The sequence below is a fragment of the Saccopteryx bilineata genome, chromosome 2, assembly GCF_036850765.1.
Source record: "Saccopteryx bilineata isolate mSacBil1 chromosome 2, mSacBil1_pri_phased_curated, whole genome shotgun sequence".
Lineage (NCBI taxonomy): Eukaryota > Metazoa > Chordata > Mammalia > Chiroptera > Emballonuridae > Saccopteryx > Saccopteryx bilineata.
In genome coordinates this window covers 340023837-340043061 of record NC_089491.1, presented here as the reverse complement: position 1 = coordinate 340043061, position 19225 = coordinate 340023837, and the positions used below count along the sequence as shown (strand labels likewise).

The 19225-nt window shown below is 41.4% G+C and overlaps 1 protein-coding gene across 1 annotated transcript in view; it reads left to right on the top strand.

Moving 5' to 3' along the window:
• Window positions 1-19225, top strand: part of DGKI (diacylglycerol kinase iota) — a 387457-nt gene that overhangs the window by 315563 nt on the left and 52669 nt on the right. The window contains 4 exon segments of the mRNA XM_066262376.1: window positions 4705-4774; window positions 6588-6628; window positions 7526-7653; window positions 10733-10855. Of these exon segments, the coding sequence (XP_066118473.1) occupies window positions 4705-4774; window positions 6588-6628; window positions 7526-7653; window positions 10733-10855 (362 nt within the window).

The following is a 19225-nucleotide window of genomic DNA, read 5'->3' as shown; positions in this document are numbered from 1 at the left end:
AGCACGCCGGTGGTTGCCGGCAGGGACGTGGGGGCTCAGGGCGCGCGCACGGCTTCTCAGAGCACGCCGGTGGTTGCCGGCACTCCCCGGGATGCGGCAAGTGGGGGGGGCGTGCGGCTTCTCAGAGCACGCTGGTGGTTGCCGGCACTCCCCGGGACGCGGCGCGGGCAGCTGCACGCGTGGGTTGACTCACCACAGGCGTATTCCCTCCTCAGCAACAGTCCTTTTGCTTTCAGTGTGTGTGTGGAACTCTAGGATGCTCCGAAGATAAATTTTTCTGTTTCTAGTTGACAAATTTGTTGAGATTTTGGGGAGATCTGTCGGACGCGCTGCTCACGGCGCCATCTTCGTGATGTCACTCTCTTTTGCACCCTTTTCTACGTCTATACCAAGTCATACACATAGCCATATATGGATACATTTAAGATATTTTGTTTGTGTTTTAAAATAAGAATGTATTTATATTCTTTGTGCACTCGCTATACACATTATACCACAATTTATTTTTAACAATAATATAGCATAGATATATGTCTTGCTAATAAATGAAGCCCAACCAAGTTTTTAAAAACTGCCACTCTGTTTCACGGTTTATATTTAACCCTATCTCTGTGGGTAGACATTTAGGTTATATACAGTTTCTGCTGTTACACATGGTTTTTGTAAATAGTAGTGCAATAGGCCTCACTGGGAAGACATGAAAATCAAGTTGTAACAGAAGTGATAACCACATCACATGCCAACCGACTTCCTAATACTGGCCAGACTGGTACAAAGTTTAGATGTATAACACATACAGCCAGTTATCTAAACTCTGTAATCAGAATTTCCTTCACATGAGTATTACCTCAGTTCCTTGTCTCTGGATTGTGGTTCACTATTGTTGACATTGATTATTGTATTTCCATGAAAGTCTTAAGCAGATAGGTGCATAGGAACTAGAAAGTGCACAGACAACATGCCCAGAGAATTCGAGGGAGGAAAACTTCTGGGTTAACAGGCAGGGAACTATCTGGTAAGAAATATGGAAGATTAGTTTGACATGTAATGAAAGCTGAAACTCCGGAAAATCCTTGAATCCCAGAGTTGAAGGAAGGTCTTCATAGCCATCAAGATCAACCTAGCTTTTACCTGTTGTATGTTTTTGCTTGAGCTGAGTCAAAAAACTTTTCTTAAACATATATACCCTCCCCATTCTTCAAAACCCCAAACAACTCTAATGCCTCTAGAAGCAATAAAAGTTGGTATATAAGATCATGGACTCTGTAGTAGAAAAGGCCTATATTTGAATTGCAACTTCTCTATGTAATAAATGGATACTTCTGAGAGTTTACTTAAACTCTCAAAGCTGCAGTTCTTCATTCATGGTTTGTTTTTTGGTGTGGGCAGAGAGGGTCAGGAAGAACAGTGGGGTAGATGGTGGGATAGAAATACAGGGGCTAGATTTTACACCTTCTTAATGACAGAATGCTTATGGCTTAAGAATAAGCATAAGAATATGCACTGAAATCCATCCTACTCAATGAGACTGCAGCCTGATATTTCTAAACGAACTCTGGCAGTGGCCAGGTAACCCTAAAACCGAGTGAGATGGTTTTGTGAATTCTACTAATTTTTCTTGTACCTATTCTGCCGGGCGACATATCCCAAACACGAGACTATTCAGTAACTGAAAGAAAAGAAAAAGATAAGTCTAAATTTTGGGTAATATAGAACCATCAAGGACTACAGAAGAAGAGCAGTGTTTATGGATAATTCTCAGATGTAATAAAAGGGAGCATATCGGATGTGTCCGAAAAGAAAGGGGTGATTACCAGCTCCCAACATGTTATTCATTGAGTCGTTGACAGCCTGTTGAGCTTATCCTGTAATGCCAGACAATAGAAGTGAGTCAGGGCGGAAGCTGTAGGTGGAGGCCTTGAAGTGGAAGGAAAGAATAAAGGAGGAGCTAGAATCAGCAGCCTTCTGCTCTGTTTGACATCGTGACGCCTGACTTTTGTGCAAGTGGATTGCATGGTTTAGGATTGTACTTCTTGGCACATCTTAGCTATCCATCAGTGTCAGGACTCTTTGAAAACTTCAGCCCCCACCAAAGATTGTTAGCCCCAGACTTCAGACTTGAGAGAAAAGGGCTTTTTAAAATGTGCGTTGAGCCTTCCATTAGCTCTCTCAACAGTTAATGTCCTCTGCTGTTCCCATTACCAGATTCCAATTCTTTGGGAAGAAATTCATTTCCACGAAATTGGTGACTTTTGACAATGGGCAGGAAATAAATGAACAGCACAATAACTATCACTTGGAAAAAGAAGTTGAAATCTGATAAGTCAGACATCCAGCAATTCTAATAATTGGAGCCAGAAGGGAACTTGGGAGCACCCAGACAGCGCACACTGCATCAGACACTTGCTGAAGTCACGCCTGTGCTTTGTTCTTCTTCACGACCTTATGGATCACGTGCCTTGCACTGCATTAGCTTTAATAAATACACGTTAAAGAGATTGGTCATAATCTGTCATGGGAATAAAAATAATGGACAGTTGTGTGGCAACTGACAACCCAAATCAGCAAATGAGAAAGATAACAATTTTGGTAAAACTAAGCAAATATCTAGCAAGCATAGTTACTATTGAATGGGGATGTTCTGACAAATACTACTGTTGCCTATAAAAGATGTTCAGCCTTGAAGACAATACCCTGTATTTAAGAAAATTTTGTGAGAAGAGGCATTGAATTTCTGATTAAGATAAACCCTATAAACACCAAACCAGCAATGACGTGACTTCAGCCTTTGTTTGATATCATTCTTGTTTGTGTCCACTTAAATGAATCTGCCTTATCTCTTTTCTTTGAAACCCAGAATCTGGTAACAAATGCTCAGTTAGTAAGTGATGGAGTCAGGGTGGTTAAATACTCAAAGCTAGTTTTCTTGGCCATGAACTTCATGCCTGTAGGCTTGGATAAAGATGCTCTCACATAAAAAGGTATATAATTATATCAATATTACTTTACCAGGTAAGCAAGTCTTGTGGCTGAGGCAATATACCAATCTCCATTTTGTTAAATTGAATTAGACTAAATGATATCCAGTATTTTCTAATTTGAATATTCTAATAAGACCATTATTGATCTTTAGGTTTTTTTAGAATGATAAATCAAGTATTTCTGTATTTTTTTTCAGAGTTGATTTTAACCTAGGGAGATTAGGATTATTTTTTCATGGTGGTCTCTAGCACATTTGACATCAAAATTCAGATAGTATCCTTGGTGTTTAAGTTTTTTTACCGTTAAGGAAGACACCCACATTTGTTTAACAGATTTATTCGTTAGCTTTCATAGTTGCCACATAATATTTCAAGTACCTTTCAAATTTCTTGATGTGTAATTAAATTTCTCACCAAACTGAGACATGTTGGTAGGTTTATATGTTTTATAAAAGTCTATTAGGAACCTTACATTTCTGAAAAACAAGATAGCACATGTGTCAAAATAGAATTCTTAAAATGTTGCACATAATTCTCACTTAATAGGTACTGAGCACATGTCAAGATTTCATTTAGCTTAACCAGCAGGTGTCAAAGCCAGTCCAAAGAAGAAGAATGTATATTTACCTCTGCATCCATAGCTATGTCAGGTCTACATGTATAAATATAAAATTTGGTACCACTCTTCAGAGAGACCAAATTTCCTCTATCAATTATTTAATTTACAGGAACCATTCATATTTAAAACTCATATTTATAATTCATATACCCTCACTTTTTAATAATAAAGTGTATCCCTTTTGTCCTGGTATCTTTATGTCTTTGGTTCTAAAACTTTAGCATACATGAGACTCACCTTGTTAAAAACAGTGATGTATTGTAGAGTTGTGCACCTGAAACCTATATAATTTTGTTAACCAGTGTCACCCAATAAATTCAATTAAAAATACCTTTTACATTATGACTACATTGCCAAAATATCTTATGCTGAAGAGAAGTAGTTTGAGGTAAAGCAATTAAAAAATAATTGTAGTTTCTTTTAAGCATAGAGACCTATGTCTATGAGATATGTTAAGAACAAATACACTATAAATTAAAACCTTTATAAATCAATTAAAAATTTACAAGTCTAATAGTTAGATAAGTACTTTTTTCACATAAAGTGTTTTTTTAGAACACATTTCTAGTCTACGCTCCTAATGAACATAGCTTATTGCTTTAAAATGAAATAAAAATAAAATAAAAACAGATGCCTGGGTTCCGCCTCCACAGAGTCTCATGGTAAGGGAAATTTTTATACATATGTAGAGAATGCACACATTAATGACAGGCAGTTCCTCAGTGTCACAAAGAGAAAGAAAGAAACTTCTTAAATGAAATAATTTATCCCAGGTTCTATTATTTATGAATGCTTAATGGAATAATTGAAAACCTCCTAGAAATTTTATGCAGGAGTTGTTTTAAAATTTTTTACGTGTAATGATTCATTCCAAAACAGAGGTCCTATTTCTGTTTCTAGTAAAATATAATTATATATGATTTGGTCTCTCACTAGTGTTTTGTTTAGGAAAGGATGCTCGCTCTTAGAACTAGGTGGTAGGATACAGTGTAGAGCAGGGGTCTCAAACTCGTGGCCCGCGGGCCCGAGTTTGAGACCCCTGGTGTAGAGGGAGGGAAGCCCTTCATTCAAATGGAGCCACGGGATATGTGTATCTCTTTCCAGGACCAAGAAACCTCCTTCCCCAGGGCACTCTCAGCTCAGAGACTCTCCCCACGGTGGTGCTTTCTAGATGGTGAGTGTTTCTGTATTTGACGGAGGGGCGAGGGTTGGGGCTGCAGCAGGGCAAGGTATCTATTGGTGGAGTGGACTCTGGTTTTCCAAAGGATGATTCAGAAACTCTTCACGGGGCTCTATGTGGTTGGTGTTTCCATCTCAACCATGTGGACTTGCTGACGTGGCAACACAGTTGTTCTGGAGTTGTTAACCTTAGAGCAAGTTGGTTAACTCTGGCTGAACTTAACAATGTTATGTCTAAGCTGCCATTTTCCTTCATTGCTCCTAATCCCCAACCCCCATTTCCTAAACCATGCCGATACCTCTCTTAAATGGAGGAAAATAGGTTCAGCAGCCGTGGGATGGGTACCAACACGTTTGTTGCTTGCCTATCTGGAAACTTCCATATGGTTTTCATTAAACTATCATTTCAGTGTGATGCATAAATTTTTATCAAAGCATAGAAAATATCAGTTGTGTTCATATCTGCTCTGCTGAGCTGACATTGGATGCAAAACAGGTCAGTTATTTTCTGATTGGTTCATGAGGCCATTTTCCATTGCAAGCATCTCTCGCTCCCTGGATGCCGCTCAGTTCTACTTTTCTACCCAGTTCCCTCTATTGATTTCCTTTCCTGTGTATGTGCTACCCAGCATATCTCCCACCCCGTAGCTCTCTCTCTCTGCTTATCTGTGTGTGCATCCAAGAAGATACTAATGTGGTTACGAGTATAACAGGATGTGTGATGTATGAACAGTACTAAGAAGAGGAACACTTGTATCCCTCTGAAATCTGACCCACATAAATCATGACATAAGTTTCCATTAATGGCTTGTCAACTACCTCTGAAGGTAAATCACACTTCTTTTCCCCCAGCCTTTTTATTCCCTTGTGATGAGAAAAATATTTCTTTTTCCGGAATTCACAGAGGAATGGCTTATATTTAAGAAAATGATGAAAATGTATATGCATGGTTCTGTATACAATCTGTTCTGTCTGTGGTCTTTGATGAACTTGCATATTCGTTTGACTCTATAAGCAGTTTTATTGAAGTCCTTTACGAGGTGATTACAGTCACGGCTGGAAGAACAGAGCAGAGGAAGGCCTTCCGAGGCAGGTCCCTTCTGTTCTCCTGTTGCTTTCAGAGGGCCGGGACTGGGGCTCGTTTCTCAGCTCATTTCCTTTGGGGAAAAGCTAATCATTAAATAGTTATGATTTTTGGAAGAGTTATTTGCATTTTAAGTTTTTTTTCTTTCTAGTACAATGTAGAGCCTCTATTTAAAATATCTGGACTTTGTTAGATAGAGTTAAGCAAGGAGAAACATAATGCTTTTGAATATGAAGGATAATCAGAATAATTTCAAAAAACCCAAGTTTGTAAGGTGTTTTTGCCCTCAACCTACAGCTGCAGCCTGGTCAGTCCCTTTTAGAAATGCTTAAATTATATGTATGTGTACACGTACACACACACACACGCACGCACACACACATACATTATTGCTCTTTTGCCTTTCTTCAGACACAGGTTAGGGACTCAGTTTTAAGGTAAAATGATTTCTTTAACACCAGATGTGGCCCCTGGCTCTGCCTCTTCAAGATCTTTTCCAAAAGAAGTATCATTTTCTTGGGGAGCCTGGCTAGCTACAGTTTTCCCTAGCTCTGTTCACTTCTGTCTGGGGTCCTAAGCTTTTCCTAATAGATTTAGAGACTGGCCAGTAATCTGTATGACTGGAATTGTAAGGTTTCTGATTGACATCGTAGGACAGAAGGTTAGAAATTTAGTGCCAGATCACAGAACACTCTGAATGCCATATACTATTTTTTTTTTCTAGCAACTTCTGCTGATCGCTTCTATCGAATAGACAGATCTCAGGTAAGTTTCTGTGAGTCTACTTGGGAAAGTGAAAACTTCCCAAGTATATATACTTTCTGGGCAGCTAATCTTATACATCTTTCTAACAAAAACACTGCAACATGTGCACATTTTGGAATGGTACTATTTGCCTAAGCTATGAGCTTTTTATTTGTCTTCTTGTGTTTTGTGATTTGTGGACTGAAGGTGATATGGCTTGACCTTTTAAATGAGCACGGAAAATAACTAGACTTGTAAATATAATCACCAGCCTGCACTTTAAATTTGTATTCACCCTGCTACTTATAAATACAGCTTCGCAGTCAAATTGTTTGCTTTCTTAAAATTTTAGATCTCAAGTATATATCTAGGCTGCTTGGTTTCAACTCATCACCTCTCAGAGTTCAGTAATAAGAAAATAAAATGCTTATGCCTAATGATAATAAGTGTTCCCACTGTCCCAATTCTCCTGCAAATAGAGTTGAGTGTGGAATCCAGTGATAAAACCAGTTAGTTGTTAACTATGCATTTAGCCTTGACCAGATCCGGGGACTGGGAGTCCAGGTTATTGTGCACTCGTGCTGGACCACGTTCCAAGTTGGGCTGTCACTTCTTTGATAGTATTTGGGAAGAAGAAGAGGCAAGACTATCTCTGGTTATACCTAACAAACTCCTGAAGCCAGCTAGGAACCCAAGCGAGGAGGGATCCATCTATTTCCCTCCCAAGCCTCTTGCTACGATGTTGCTTCAGGGATGGATGTCCACTAGTCAGGCCTCTGAAAATTCACTGTAGTCATTCGATATGTCACAGAATTTCATTATTCTGCAAAGCCAAGGAGTTTTGTTTTGTTATTCTTCCGATGAGAGGTTTGAACGTCCCTGTCAGTCATCCAACAGGCTTTTTTTGTTCTCCTTTAGGAACATTTGCACTTTGTGATGGAGATTTCTCAAGATGAGATTTTTATTCTGGATCCAGATATGGTACTGTCGCAGCAGGCGGGGACACCACCAGGAATGCCTGATCTGGTGGTGGAGCAGGCTTCGGGGTGAGTATCCTCTCCTGTGGCATTGTGAGGATGAGACAGCCGCAAGGTGCCATCAGTGTCTTGTTTGGCTTTGGAATTGACATTTCTAATGACAGAAAACTCTTTTTTTTTTTTTTTTTTTTTTTGTATTTTTCTGAAGCTGGAAACGGGGAGAGACAGTCAGACAGACTCCCGCATGCGCCCGACTGGGATCCACCCGGCACGCCCACCAGGGGCGATGCTTTGCCCACCAGGGGGTGATGCTCTGCCCACCAGGGGGCGATGCTCTGCTCACCAGGGGCGACGCTCTGCCCACCAGGGGGCGATGCTCTGCCCCTCCGGGGCGTCACTCTTTTGCGACCAGAGCCACTCCAGCACCTGGGGCAGAGGCCAAGGAGCCATCCCCAGCGCCCGGGCCATCTTTGCTCCAATGGAGCCTTGGCTGCGGGAGGGGAAGAGAGAGACAGAGAGGAAGGAGGGGGTGGGGGTGGAGAAGCAAATGGGCGCTTCTCCTATGTGCCCTGGCCGGGAATCGAACCCGGGCCCCCCACACGCTAGGCTGACGCTCTACTGCTGAGCCAACCAGCCGGGGCCAGCAAACTCTTTTAAAATAGAGTAGTCCCTTCTTCATCCATGGGGGATATGATTCAAGACACCACCACCCCCAGCCTGGGTGCCTGAAACTATGGATAGTATCAAATCCTTTATTTTCCCTTTGCATACATACCTATGATAAAGTTTAATTTATAAACTAGGCACAATAAGAAATTAACAACAAGACCTGATAATAAAATAGAACAATTATAGCAATATACTGTGATAAAAGTTATGTGAATGTGGTCTCTTGCTCTCTCTTTTTCTATTTGATTGATCTTATATCTGAGACAGGAAGTCACTAAGTGACTAACGAGCAGTTAGCGAACACAGCACGGAGACCCTGGACAGAGGAATGATTCCTGTCCTGGGTGAGACAGATCGGGATGGCATTAGATTTCATCAGGGAACTCAGAATGGCATGAAAGTTAGAACTTATGAATTGTTTATCTCTGGAAATTTCCATGTAATATTTTCAAACAAAGGTTGACTGCAGGTAATTGAAACTACAGAAGGTGAAACCACAGACTAGTTAGGGCTGCTGTACAGATTTTCTGGTTGTGGTTTGTTAGCATCTTAGGCCCTGGCCGGTTGGCTCAGTGGTAGAGCGTCGGCCTGGCATGTAGAAGTCCCGGGTTCGATTCCCGGCCAGGGCACACAGGAGAAGCGCCCATCTGCTTCTCCACCCCTCCCCCTCTCCTTCCTCTCTGTCTCTCTCTTCCCCTCCCGCAGCCAAGGCTCCATTGGAGCAAAGATGGCCCGGGTGCTGGGGATGGCTCCTTGGCCTCTGCCCCAGGTGCTAGAGTAGTTCTGGTCGCAACAGAGTGATGCCCTGGAGGGGCAGAGCATCGCCCCCTGGTGGGCAGAGCGTCGCCCCTGGTGGGTGTGCCGGGTGGATCCCAGTCGGGCGCATGCAGGAGTCTGTCTGACTGTCTCTCCCCGTTTCCAGCTTCAGAAAAATACAAAAAAAAAAATTGTAGGGTGGAACAGATGTATAGCTGTGTATAGGAAGCTGGAGCTAGTGATATCAGAGCTTTGCTGATAAGCACAAAGGGTGATCTAACCGAGGGATTGGGAACCTATAACTTGCGAGCCAGATGTGGTTCTTTTGATGGCTGCATCTGGCTCGCAGACAAATCTTTAAAAAAAAAGTAATAACGTTAAAAATATAAAACATTCTCATGTATTACAATCCATTCATTTCCTACCGCTCATGTTCATGGTTGCAAGTGGCTGGAGCCAATCACAGCTGTCCTCCAGGACAACACCAAATTTCTATTGGAAAATGCGTAATGTACACGGGTCATTGTATGACTCCCATGGAATTACATTTTAAAATATGGCGTTCATGGCTCTCTCAGCCAAAAAGGTTCCCGACCCCTGATCTAACCCTAACCCTGGGAGTTCCAGAAGGCAATGGAGAAGGCCAACTTCATGGTCCGTGTTCTGTGAGTCAAGCCTGTTCGTGGTGAGGAGAACAAGTGAGATGATGAGTCCTGCTGCAGAAGCAGTGGTAACCAGAGTCAAGGTGTCCTCCCAGCCCACCTGAGCAAAAGAATGAGTCACATCCTGTTGATCCAGTCTGTCCTCGATCTCGTCAGTGTGGACCCATTCTGCCAAGCTCTCCCTGGTCTTTGACCTATTACTTATTCCCTCCCTGTCAAATCATGGCCAAAAAAACAAGGCTTTGTCTGGGTTCAACCTATATGAACTCTAGCTGCAAAAAAAAAAGTAGCCTGAAAAATACACAAGTACATGAATCAGTCCCTTTTGTATTTCTCACCAGCGGCCCCCACTGGACAGAAACCAGGAGCAGCCGAGCAGTGAAAAGATGGGCTTTGTATTTTTTATTGAGAGGAGAGGAGGCAGAGACAGACTCCTCTACGTGCCCCACCTGGGATCTACCTGGCCAGCCCCCTGCAGGAGATGCTTTGCCCATCCAGGATGTTTCTCTGTTACTCAACAACCAAGCTAATCTTAGAGTCTGAGGCAGAGGCCACAGAGCCATCCTCAGTGCTTGGGGCCAACTTGCTCCAATTGAGCCATGGCTGTGGGAAGGGAAGGGAAGAGAGAAAGAGAGAGAGAAGTGAGAGGGGGAGGGGTGGAAAAACAGATGGTCACTTCTCCTGTGCTTTCTGACTGGGAATCAAATCCAGGACATCCACACACCGGGCCAACGCTCTACCAGTGAGCCAACCGACCAGGGCCAACATTGTATTTTTGAATCTGCATTTCTGCATTAGGCTCCATTACTGGTTTTAAGTTGCATTTTAAGTGACTTTGTCTTGAAATTCGGTTTTCCCATCTGTGAAGAGGGCAGAATTATACAAATAGTTCATGATGGTTGAGAAAATTAAAAGGAATAATAAATCTGACGTACCTAGTAAACACCCAGTAAAGGTGAATTTCCCTTCTCACATTTATAGACAAGACTTATCTTGAGAAAGTGCAGAGTAGGTCCTGTGGCTGACTTTGCTGACATGTCTGGTGCCCGTCTCTCTCCCAGAATGTCAGACTGGTGGAATCCTGCGCTACGGAAACGCATGCTGAGTGACAGTGGCCTGGCAATGATAACACCACATTATGAGGACTCGGATATAAAAGATCTCAGCCACTCCCGTGTGCTACAGTAAGAGTTTTCTCTCTATTCTGTTCTGGTGTCCCATTCTGATTCCTGGGAAGGGATCCTGTGGGCTCTTCACCAGTGGGGAGGCTTCTCTTTGCAGTGGTGTTTGTGCTGTCTCATGACTGTGTCACCCTGTGGTTTGACATTTCATTCACTTGGCTCACCTGTACCCACCCCGGCTCCCCATGAAGCTGCACTTGTCCTCTCCCTTGCTCATGAACCACACACACACCTTCCATGTGGATCTGTAAATACATTCATCTCCAGCAGTGTTTGCTTTTCTGGAATCCAGTGTTGACTAGACATTTCTGTGTTGGCGATGTCATGAAGACATGCCTGGGGGTGACCATGAATAGTTTGGAAGTGATACATAGTTCTCACTTGTATGAGCATTTCAACACACTGATATAGCTGTGTTTCATTTGTGTCCAGTCCTGAGCCTGTGGATGTGTGCTCACTGCAATGCTACCGAGAGGTTTTGCTGGCTGAAGGGGAGTGCTGCTCACATTATAGATTTGGCATTTGTTCATAGATCAGAAGAGTAGGTGCGCTTTCTTGCGAGCCGAGTTCTGATCATGGTCAGAAGCAGAGTGAATGGTGGAGTTTGCAACAGTGTTGGTACATTTGTGTCCAGAGAATCCTCCCTCCTGTTGTTCCATCTTGCAGGAGCAGGTGCTAGGAACAGGGACAGTGTGTGTTCCCGGACACACTCAGTCACACCCAATGTGTCACTTCAAGCCTATCACCCTGTTTTAGAGGTTATGCAAGTTCATAGCAATTCATGGAATTAGGGTTTCCAGTCCGATCCAAGGCCCTGATTGAAAAGAGACAATGGCCCGGTAACCACTTAGTCTTATTCTTTTTATGAAATAACAAGTTTATTGAAATCTTAGAATCCAAGGGTTAACTGAAGAGCAAGACAGTCTACTGTTTCCATAGGAAGAGAGAAAGCGATTTCTGTGTGACAAAGGGGAGAAAAATGAGAAATCTGAAACTAATTATTTCATTGGTAAAAATTGTACTTAGACATTCTCAGGGCATAAATTGACTCCATTTTAATTGCTTTTCTCTGCTACCTCTTACTTCTGGTTTTGCTGTGTGAAGAGTAGAAAGGAAGAAAAATGAATTACTATGGATTTTTCTTTTTAATTAATCCATGTTGTTAGTTTCTGATGGCATTTTGATTGCTTACAATTCAGAGTGTTTTTCCATTTTGTTTTATACAGAATTGAGGCTGTGAACCTGTATGAGTCAGCCACACATTGATGGCTTAAAAAAGTGGTCATCTAGCTGTGGGAAGATTTGTTTGAAAATTAAAGTTTTATTTAGCTACAGAAATAGCAAGTAAACCCAGACAAACCAGACAAATGTTTTAGTTGTCCTCATGCACAGGCTATTTCAAAAAATCAGAGGACGATCTCAATCAAGTTTCCTGTGCTCTAATTTTTCTATATATAGTATATTTATATACCATGATATATGAAGTTAATGTTTCCAAGATAATAAATATGCTTCCCATGAATCACAAATAAATGTACTACTGTATAGCAACCAGGTTCTTAAAATTATATCAAAATCAACTCTTTATTTTTCTTTTGGGTTATCTTTTCAGAGATTTCTCTTACTATTTTATCAATCTCCAATTGGCAGCTGTTTTCCTGGCCCTTTATACTACTTGAGCTCTTAAATACACTAGGGCTGCTGACTCTGTTTGAAAATTTTTTCTGTCAAATATCTTGGAAAACAAAGTACCGTTCAGACATCCGCCCAGAGCCTTTGAGTCCTTCCTGCTGACTCTCCAGACAGTCAGGACTGGAGACAAGCGTCCCCTCTGGCTCTGCCTGCACCCCGGCTCACAGAACCAGGGGGCAGGGTAAAATGGTGTTTCCGCATCACTTCTCAAAAGAATAATACCCTAATCTGTCCTTTAATTCTTTTTTAAAAGTTTTTATTGTGTTTATTAGTTCCTTAGGAAGAACATCTCTTTATTTCCTTCAGAGATCATTTCTGATATAAATAAGTATAATTGCAGTTATGGAACAATGCAGTTATGTATTAATAATATATGATTATCATATATGATATATTCTACATTAATATGTCACATATATTAATATTAGTATCAACTAATATATATTGATATTAATTAATATATAAGTAATAAATATTATCATATAGTTAATCACTATATATGTATTATGTGTGTATTATATATATGTAATATATATACATGTATTATATATTATATGTAATACATATTACATGCCATGTAATGTATTTACTACATATCATATATATTACATATATAATACATGGTATATATAATATAAATATATAATGTAATATTAATATAATAATATATAACATATCAATAAGAAGTATTGATAGAATACCTCTTACTTGCTTTGTACCATAGTTAAATAATCTTAAATTCTTTCAACAGTTTTTATATTTCTCCTCTGCTTAGCAGCTGAATAAACTGAGGCTCACGAAGATTAAAATATTCTTCTTAGGTCCCCCAAGATAATAGATATGAGAACTGTGGCTTGAATGAGGTCAGCTTGACTTCTAACTCTGTGCTGTTTCCATTGTACTGTACTACCTTCCCGAAGGGCCAGTGCAAAGGCCGGTACCCAGAGTCCCAGGGCCGGAGAAAGATTTACTTTGGTTTCTAATTTCCTTTTAGCGTTTGCAAATCAGCTACTAATAGCTTCACAATGTATAATTTATTCAAATGGCTGAACTGTTCAGTGGTTAAGGAGATCATTATTTTTGTATGGTTTAATGAAAGTATAAAAGCTATTTGTCCAAAAAATAAAAATAAAGCTATATATCATTATGTACTTGCTTTTTTTTTTTTAAAGAAAGAAGGCCACTACAATGTGTAAGATGATGTGAACATGATGGTGAGCTCAAAGTCAATGCCTCCACATGGCAGTACTAGTGCACCTAACGTTAACTCACGAGTTAAGTGTGCAATGATTTCATGGCAGTGCTATGGCCAGCACAATAGTTTTATTCATTCAGCCATTCATTCATTCATTCTATAGAATTTATTGGGGTGACACTGGTTATACAAAATTATACAGGTTTCAGGTATACAATGACATCATCTGTACACTGTATTGTGTGTTCACCACCCCAAATCAAGTCTCCGTCCAACACCATTAATCCTGCCTATGCCCGCCTCCATCTCCCCCAGCCTTCTTCCCGGGCAGTTACCACACTGTGGCTTGAATGAGTTTTTCTAGACATCACTCAGATGAATGTAGGTATGAGAAATGTGAAGCAGTTTCCTTATGCACTTTAATTATGGTTGAGTACTATCCAATGAAAACAGAAATAAAAGTAAAAGCACTTAGTAGTAGAAAAATTTGTAAAGATAGGGTTCCACGTACTGTGTTACCTATTAAAAGTCCTTACACATATTGTTAACCATTTTTTTAAGAAACATTATTATGAAGTAGCCTGCTTTGCATTAGCAGACATTTGAAAAAAGAAAATAGTCATGCATGCCATGTGGTGGTGTAAAAATCAAACCAATGCCTTTATTTATACAGTACCAGCTAAAATGAATATGAAATTTATAGGACCTAACATCTGATACCATAATACTTGTTATGAAAACAAGAGGAAATAGAATTCTCTGCTTTCTCCACATTTCCCTTTTTAAATTTTGATATGAAAAGGATGAGTGTTTAAAGAGTTAATGAAAAATGTTAGACTAAAAAAGGACTTTGAAGGATTCCGTTCTTATTTTCTTTAACCTTTGCACAGAAGTAGTTAAGGGTCTGCTTCTCATCATTATATAACCAGAATGCACCTCCACTAATTAAATGTACTCAATGACAGTATAGTCTCGCTCTAGCTGATGTGTGCTTAAGCAAGTTCATAGAACTGGCAAGTTATTTAGAAATATCCAAAACACCTAATAATACTTTAAACTGAAAAATTAAATCCTTTTTAGTGTAGTCTGTATTTCTGAACTACCATTATCAAGAAAATAGTTCTGAAAACAACCCCCTTTCAAAACCTCAGACATTCTGGGCTAGCTGTGGGAGCAATAGCTTCATTTTCCTCTTGTCTTCTGCTATTTCCTTTACCTAATTTCTTCTTGGAACATTAGGTGGTAGCCCGACTCCAATAAAAAAGATAATTGGACATATTGTCAAAGCTCCAGCTTCTCAACAGGAAGACAGACTATTTATTGAGCAATGATTTCGGTTGTGGGAATGAATATCTTTCAAACATCACAATCAGATAAGAGGAAGAAAATTAATCTTCTTAGTAGGGTAGAGGTTTTGCTCAAATGGGTCTTGGAGATGAAATCGGCACTGTCGGGATAGAGACAGCCCCTTGCATCTGTTTTGCTAAGATAGTTGGGTCCCACCCGCACTTACCTTTGACTGGTCTAAATCTTGTTCTCCCTGGCTAATCGCCTAGGCTGGAAAAGCTACATTTTAGCTGATGTGTATCTTTCTTTCTGACTCTCTTTCTCCTTGCCTTAGCTCAAGTTATTACCCTCTCTGTTTAGCCAAACACAAAGTAATACACTGTCCCTTTATGTGTGCAAAATATTTCATAAGAGATTATTCTCTGATCTTTTTATAATTGTTCCCCAAACAGTTGTGGATATTGGGCCTCCAGTGCTTTTTTGGTTATGGAGTTCCACTTCCATTTCCAAGGTTAGTTAGTGGCAGAGCCAGAAAAGAATTCTTTATGCACCAGATCTGTTTTGACCAATATTGAGAGGGGGAAAAAAAGTACTTGCTAAGGTACACTAATAATAGGTCTCTAATATTAAACATTCATTTTATTGAAAATGATATCAAGAAATTCTGCCCTTCCATTTCTATGAGTTCCAAGTTTTGCCAGTGATTACAACAGGAAGAGATACTATCACTGTTGAGTGGCTCTCTTTGCTCATTTGGAAAACATGGCGGCCTCACCTACTTACACTGGAGGGATATTGTGAATGTGATGGAATTTGATTGGATCCTTCTTTAAAGCATGTGAGTTCCTTGGATGGACAAACTGTGGACTGCTCATCCTGTGTTCATGGCACTGTGCACCATACCCTGTGTAATGGCCATTCAGTAGGGCAGGCTTGTGGGGTGGGTGTTGGGTGAATGGGTGAATATTGGAAGTTAGAGAAAAGGGGCTTCAACAAACCAAAGCAGAATGTCTATTTGTAGTGCTGTAGGAAACCCAGTACTAATCCCATAGCAGTTGTCAGAAAATGATATATAAAATGTGTCACATTTTTGTTAGACTGTGGAATTCATTTACATATTACAAATTGTAATAAGGATCAGTTCGATCCAGGGGATTCATTCACAGAGTAAAATCACAAAGATACATTGAATCCTGGACTCCGAGATGATGCTATTTTACAGATGAGATGGTCAAAGCAGACTATGGTGGGTCCAGGACGTTGCAGGAACTGTTGAGGAGCACAGTGGTGGGGTGGGGTGGGGTGGGGCAGAGAGGAAAGGTCGTGTCCATGAACCTCTGCAGTGAGATGCTGGCGTGGTCCCCACACCATGTGTGTCGCTGGGTTATTTTGGTTATGTCAGTGATGGTTAGTCTTTGAAGAGGTTTTAGAGGTTCTTTGGGTGGAAGGGAAGAGACTTGGCACATAGGGAGCCATCAGACACCCAATTTTATAGATGGAATAGAATCCTTGCACTTTCTAGGGATTCCCAACCAAAGGAGAAAAGGCAGAACCAAAACATTAGGAAGCATGGGGACCATATGTCAGAAAAGTGATTTTCCTAAGTCACTGCCCAGGCAGGGGGCTGTAGAAAGGACCTCTCAGGATGTATTAGGGTCCTCTTTAGAAACAAAGCAGAGGAGACACCTCTTTTCTCCCAACAACACCCTCAGCTTTAGGGCCTTAGGCAAAACCAGTAAAAAGGTGAGAGAATCTTTTGTGACAAAACCATTTAAGCACCTTTGTAAAACTGGGAAAATGATAACGTCATCTCTCTGTACAACCTGAATTTGGAGAGAGTATTGTTAGGCCATAGAGGAGTGGGGATATTTCTTGTTTTCTGTGGCTGGGCTAGAAGTGGAGACTTGGGTGCTCAGCCTGTCTTGTGTCCCCTGGGAGCAGCCATGTACTGGTGGCAGGGTCACGAGGCATTCATTTTTGTGCAGCTGGTCCTCTTGTCCCTGAACCAGTTGCTGGATCTTCCTTAGGGGCCTAATGATGACATTAAAATCTCATTAGTTTGGTAATTAGAATAAGGATATGTAGTTGGGTAAGTTGGATGGGACCCAAGCTCAAACGAGTTGGCGTCAATGGAGGGGATGTTAGTCCTACAAAACATTGGCCTGTCTCTCCTTGAGTCTTTCTAAGCAGTGGGGTTAAAATTTAGTCACGAATGGTAAGAATCCTCCCCCAGAGCTTGCTGGGGAAATGGCCATGCTGACAGGAAAGGGGACCAGTTTCTGAAGACTCAAACTATGGTATTTTCCTTCCTTTCTGAAAGGGGACAAATATTCAATGTCAAGTCCACTGTCAACGTCTTTCTGAGAGGACCCTGCCCTGTGGAGTCCGTGTGCCTTGGGGACATTACGGGGCTTCCAGGACAGGTTTCTGCCACAGGAGGGAAGGTGGGAGGCAGCTTCTGTCCTCAGAGTATCGCTTTCTAACTAAGGGTGCCCGTCAGGCTAAATGTTTGTTTTTTTGATGTTAGCAATCAGAGAAGAGAAAAGCAGCCGCCGTTTGTCCTGAATGTGACTTTAGTACATCCACCGGTGACATGAGCTATCTCTGCAATAAGTCCTCCCAAGTGACCGTTGGTCGTGAAGTTCACCTTGGCAAGATGGCCCCATCCTCTTGCATTCCCCTGAGGTCACCTAGGAGTCCGATCACTACTGCCCCACCCCTTCCCCTCATCTCCACAGAGAGGGGCAGAGACCTCAGGGAACATAGGGGCAGGGGTGCTAGGGACAGCGAGGCATTAGGAACTGTGGCCAGGACTGCCGAGGTCACCAGGATCCAACCTGCAGTTTAGCTCTTCTTGATGCCTATGGGCTCAGCGGGTTTTAGACTAACAGGCCTTTTTCATTCCTTTGGTCCCATTTAAAAAATATGCAAGCAGTTATACTGAAAATGATGGTTTTTAATGTGAAACATCACATCTTTTATAGCTGCATGACTGTGCTGTGTCCAGTATACATTTTTTTTCATGACTTCTTCAAAATGCTAAAATGCTTTCCAGCAGTATTCGTATTTTAGGCAGTAAAAAGTGTGATGGTCGTTTCCATGTTGAATGAACTTGTTGAACATTGGTTTTGTCAACACCCTCTCTTTCTTTGATCTATTTATGTTCTATGTCCACTGTCCAACTTTTGCCCATTTCTCCTCATTGCTTTACCCACGGAATGCAAAGGAACTCCCCTGCCCCATTTTAGTTGCAGTTCTTAGGAATGAACAGTAGGTGGCAGTAAAATTTCAACCTCAAAGGGCATTTAGGGGCTTTCTCAGCAAACTGATTAAGGAGCTTGTTTTGGAGAAATTGAACTGTCCAAGCCAGCAGTTAAAACAGAGGTATTTTTGAAATGCCAACTGTAACTTAACCCAGGAACTTATTTAGAAAACACACCAGATATTTCAAGTACAGCTCTTGTGGGGATTATCAGGGTCTTTCTTTGGGTAGGCGAGTCTTAAAGAAGAGGAGATTACGAGAATGAAGGGAATTAGAGGAATTTACACACCATGAAGTACTCACCAACAAACTTTTATTATTTGAGTTCTGGGACTTGTTTCCCTATGTCCACACAAATGCCCGATTCTCCCTCCCTCCCAGGGTTTCGCTCTTTTCGCACCCTCCCTTCTGTCGGTGGTGAATGTTACCTTTGAGCTGTTTGGCAGTCCCTGAATGGGTCGGTGGCCACTTGAATAGCGAGTGTGTGTGTCTTTCATTTCAATGGCACTCTGTGTGGCTGCTGTAACTTTCATCTCTCTCGCCTGCTCTCGCCGGCCCTCCCTCTTACGGACCAGGCTTTGTGCATTGTCTTCCCAGCAATATTCATAATTAGAGGCAGGGAGAGCAAACAAAGGGAGGATTGTAGAGTTGATGGGGATGCTTGGTGCTAAGGGGTTTGGGGTCCTAATGGAGATGCTTTGGGGGCTAGAGGAACGGTGGTCATGGTGTCACCCACATCTGTGATCTCACTCTTTCTCCCTCAAGCCCCCACAATGATGTCATTGGCTGGACATAGCAACCTCCTATGCAGTGCACATTCTGGAAGGTAACTCAAGGGGGAAACGCTATTGTCCAGAGATGGTCATCTACACAGCCGGGCTTTCAAATCACGTTAAATCATACTTGGGCTGCCTTGATGTCTGTGACAATTCTTTGT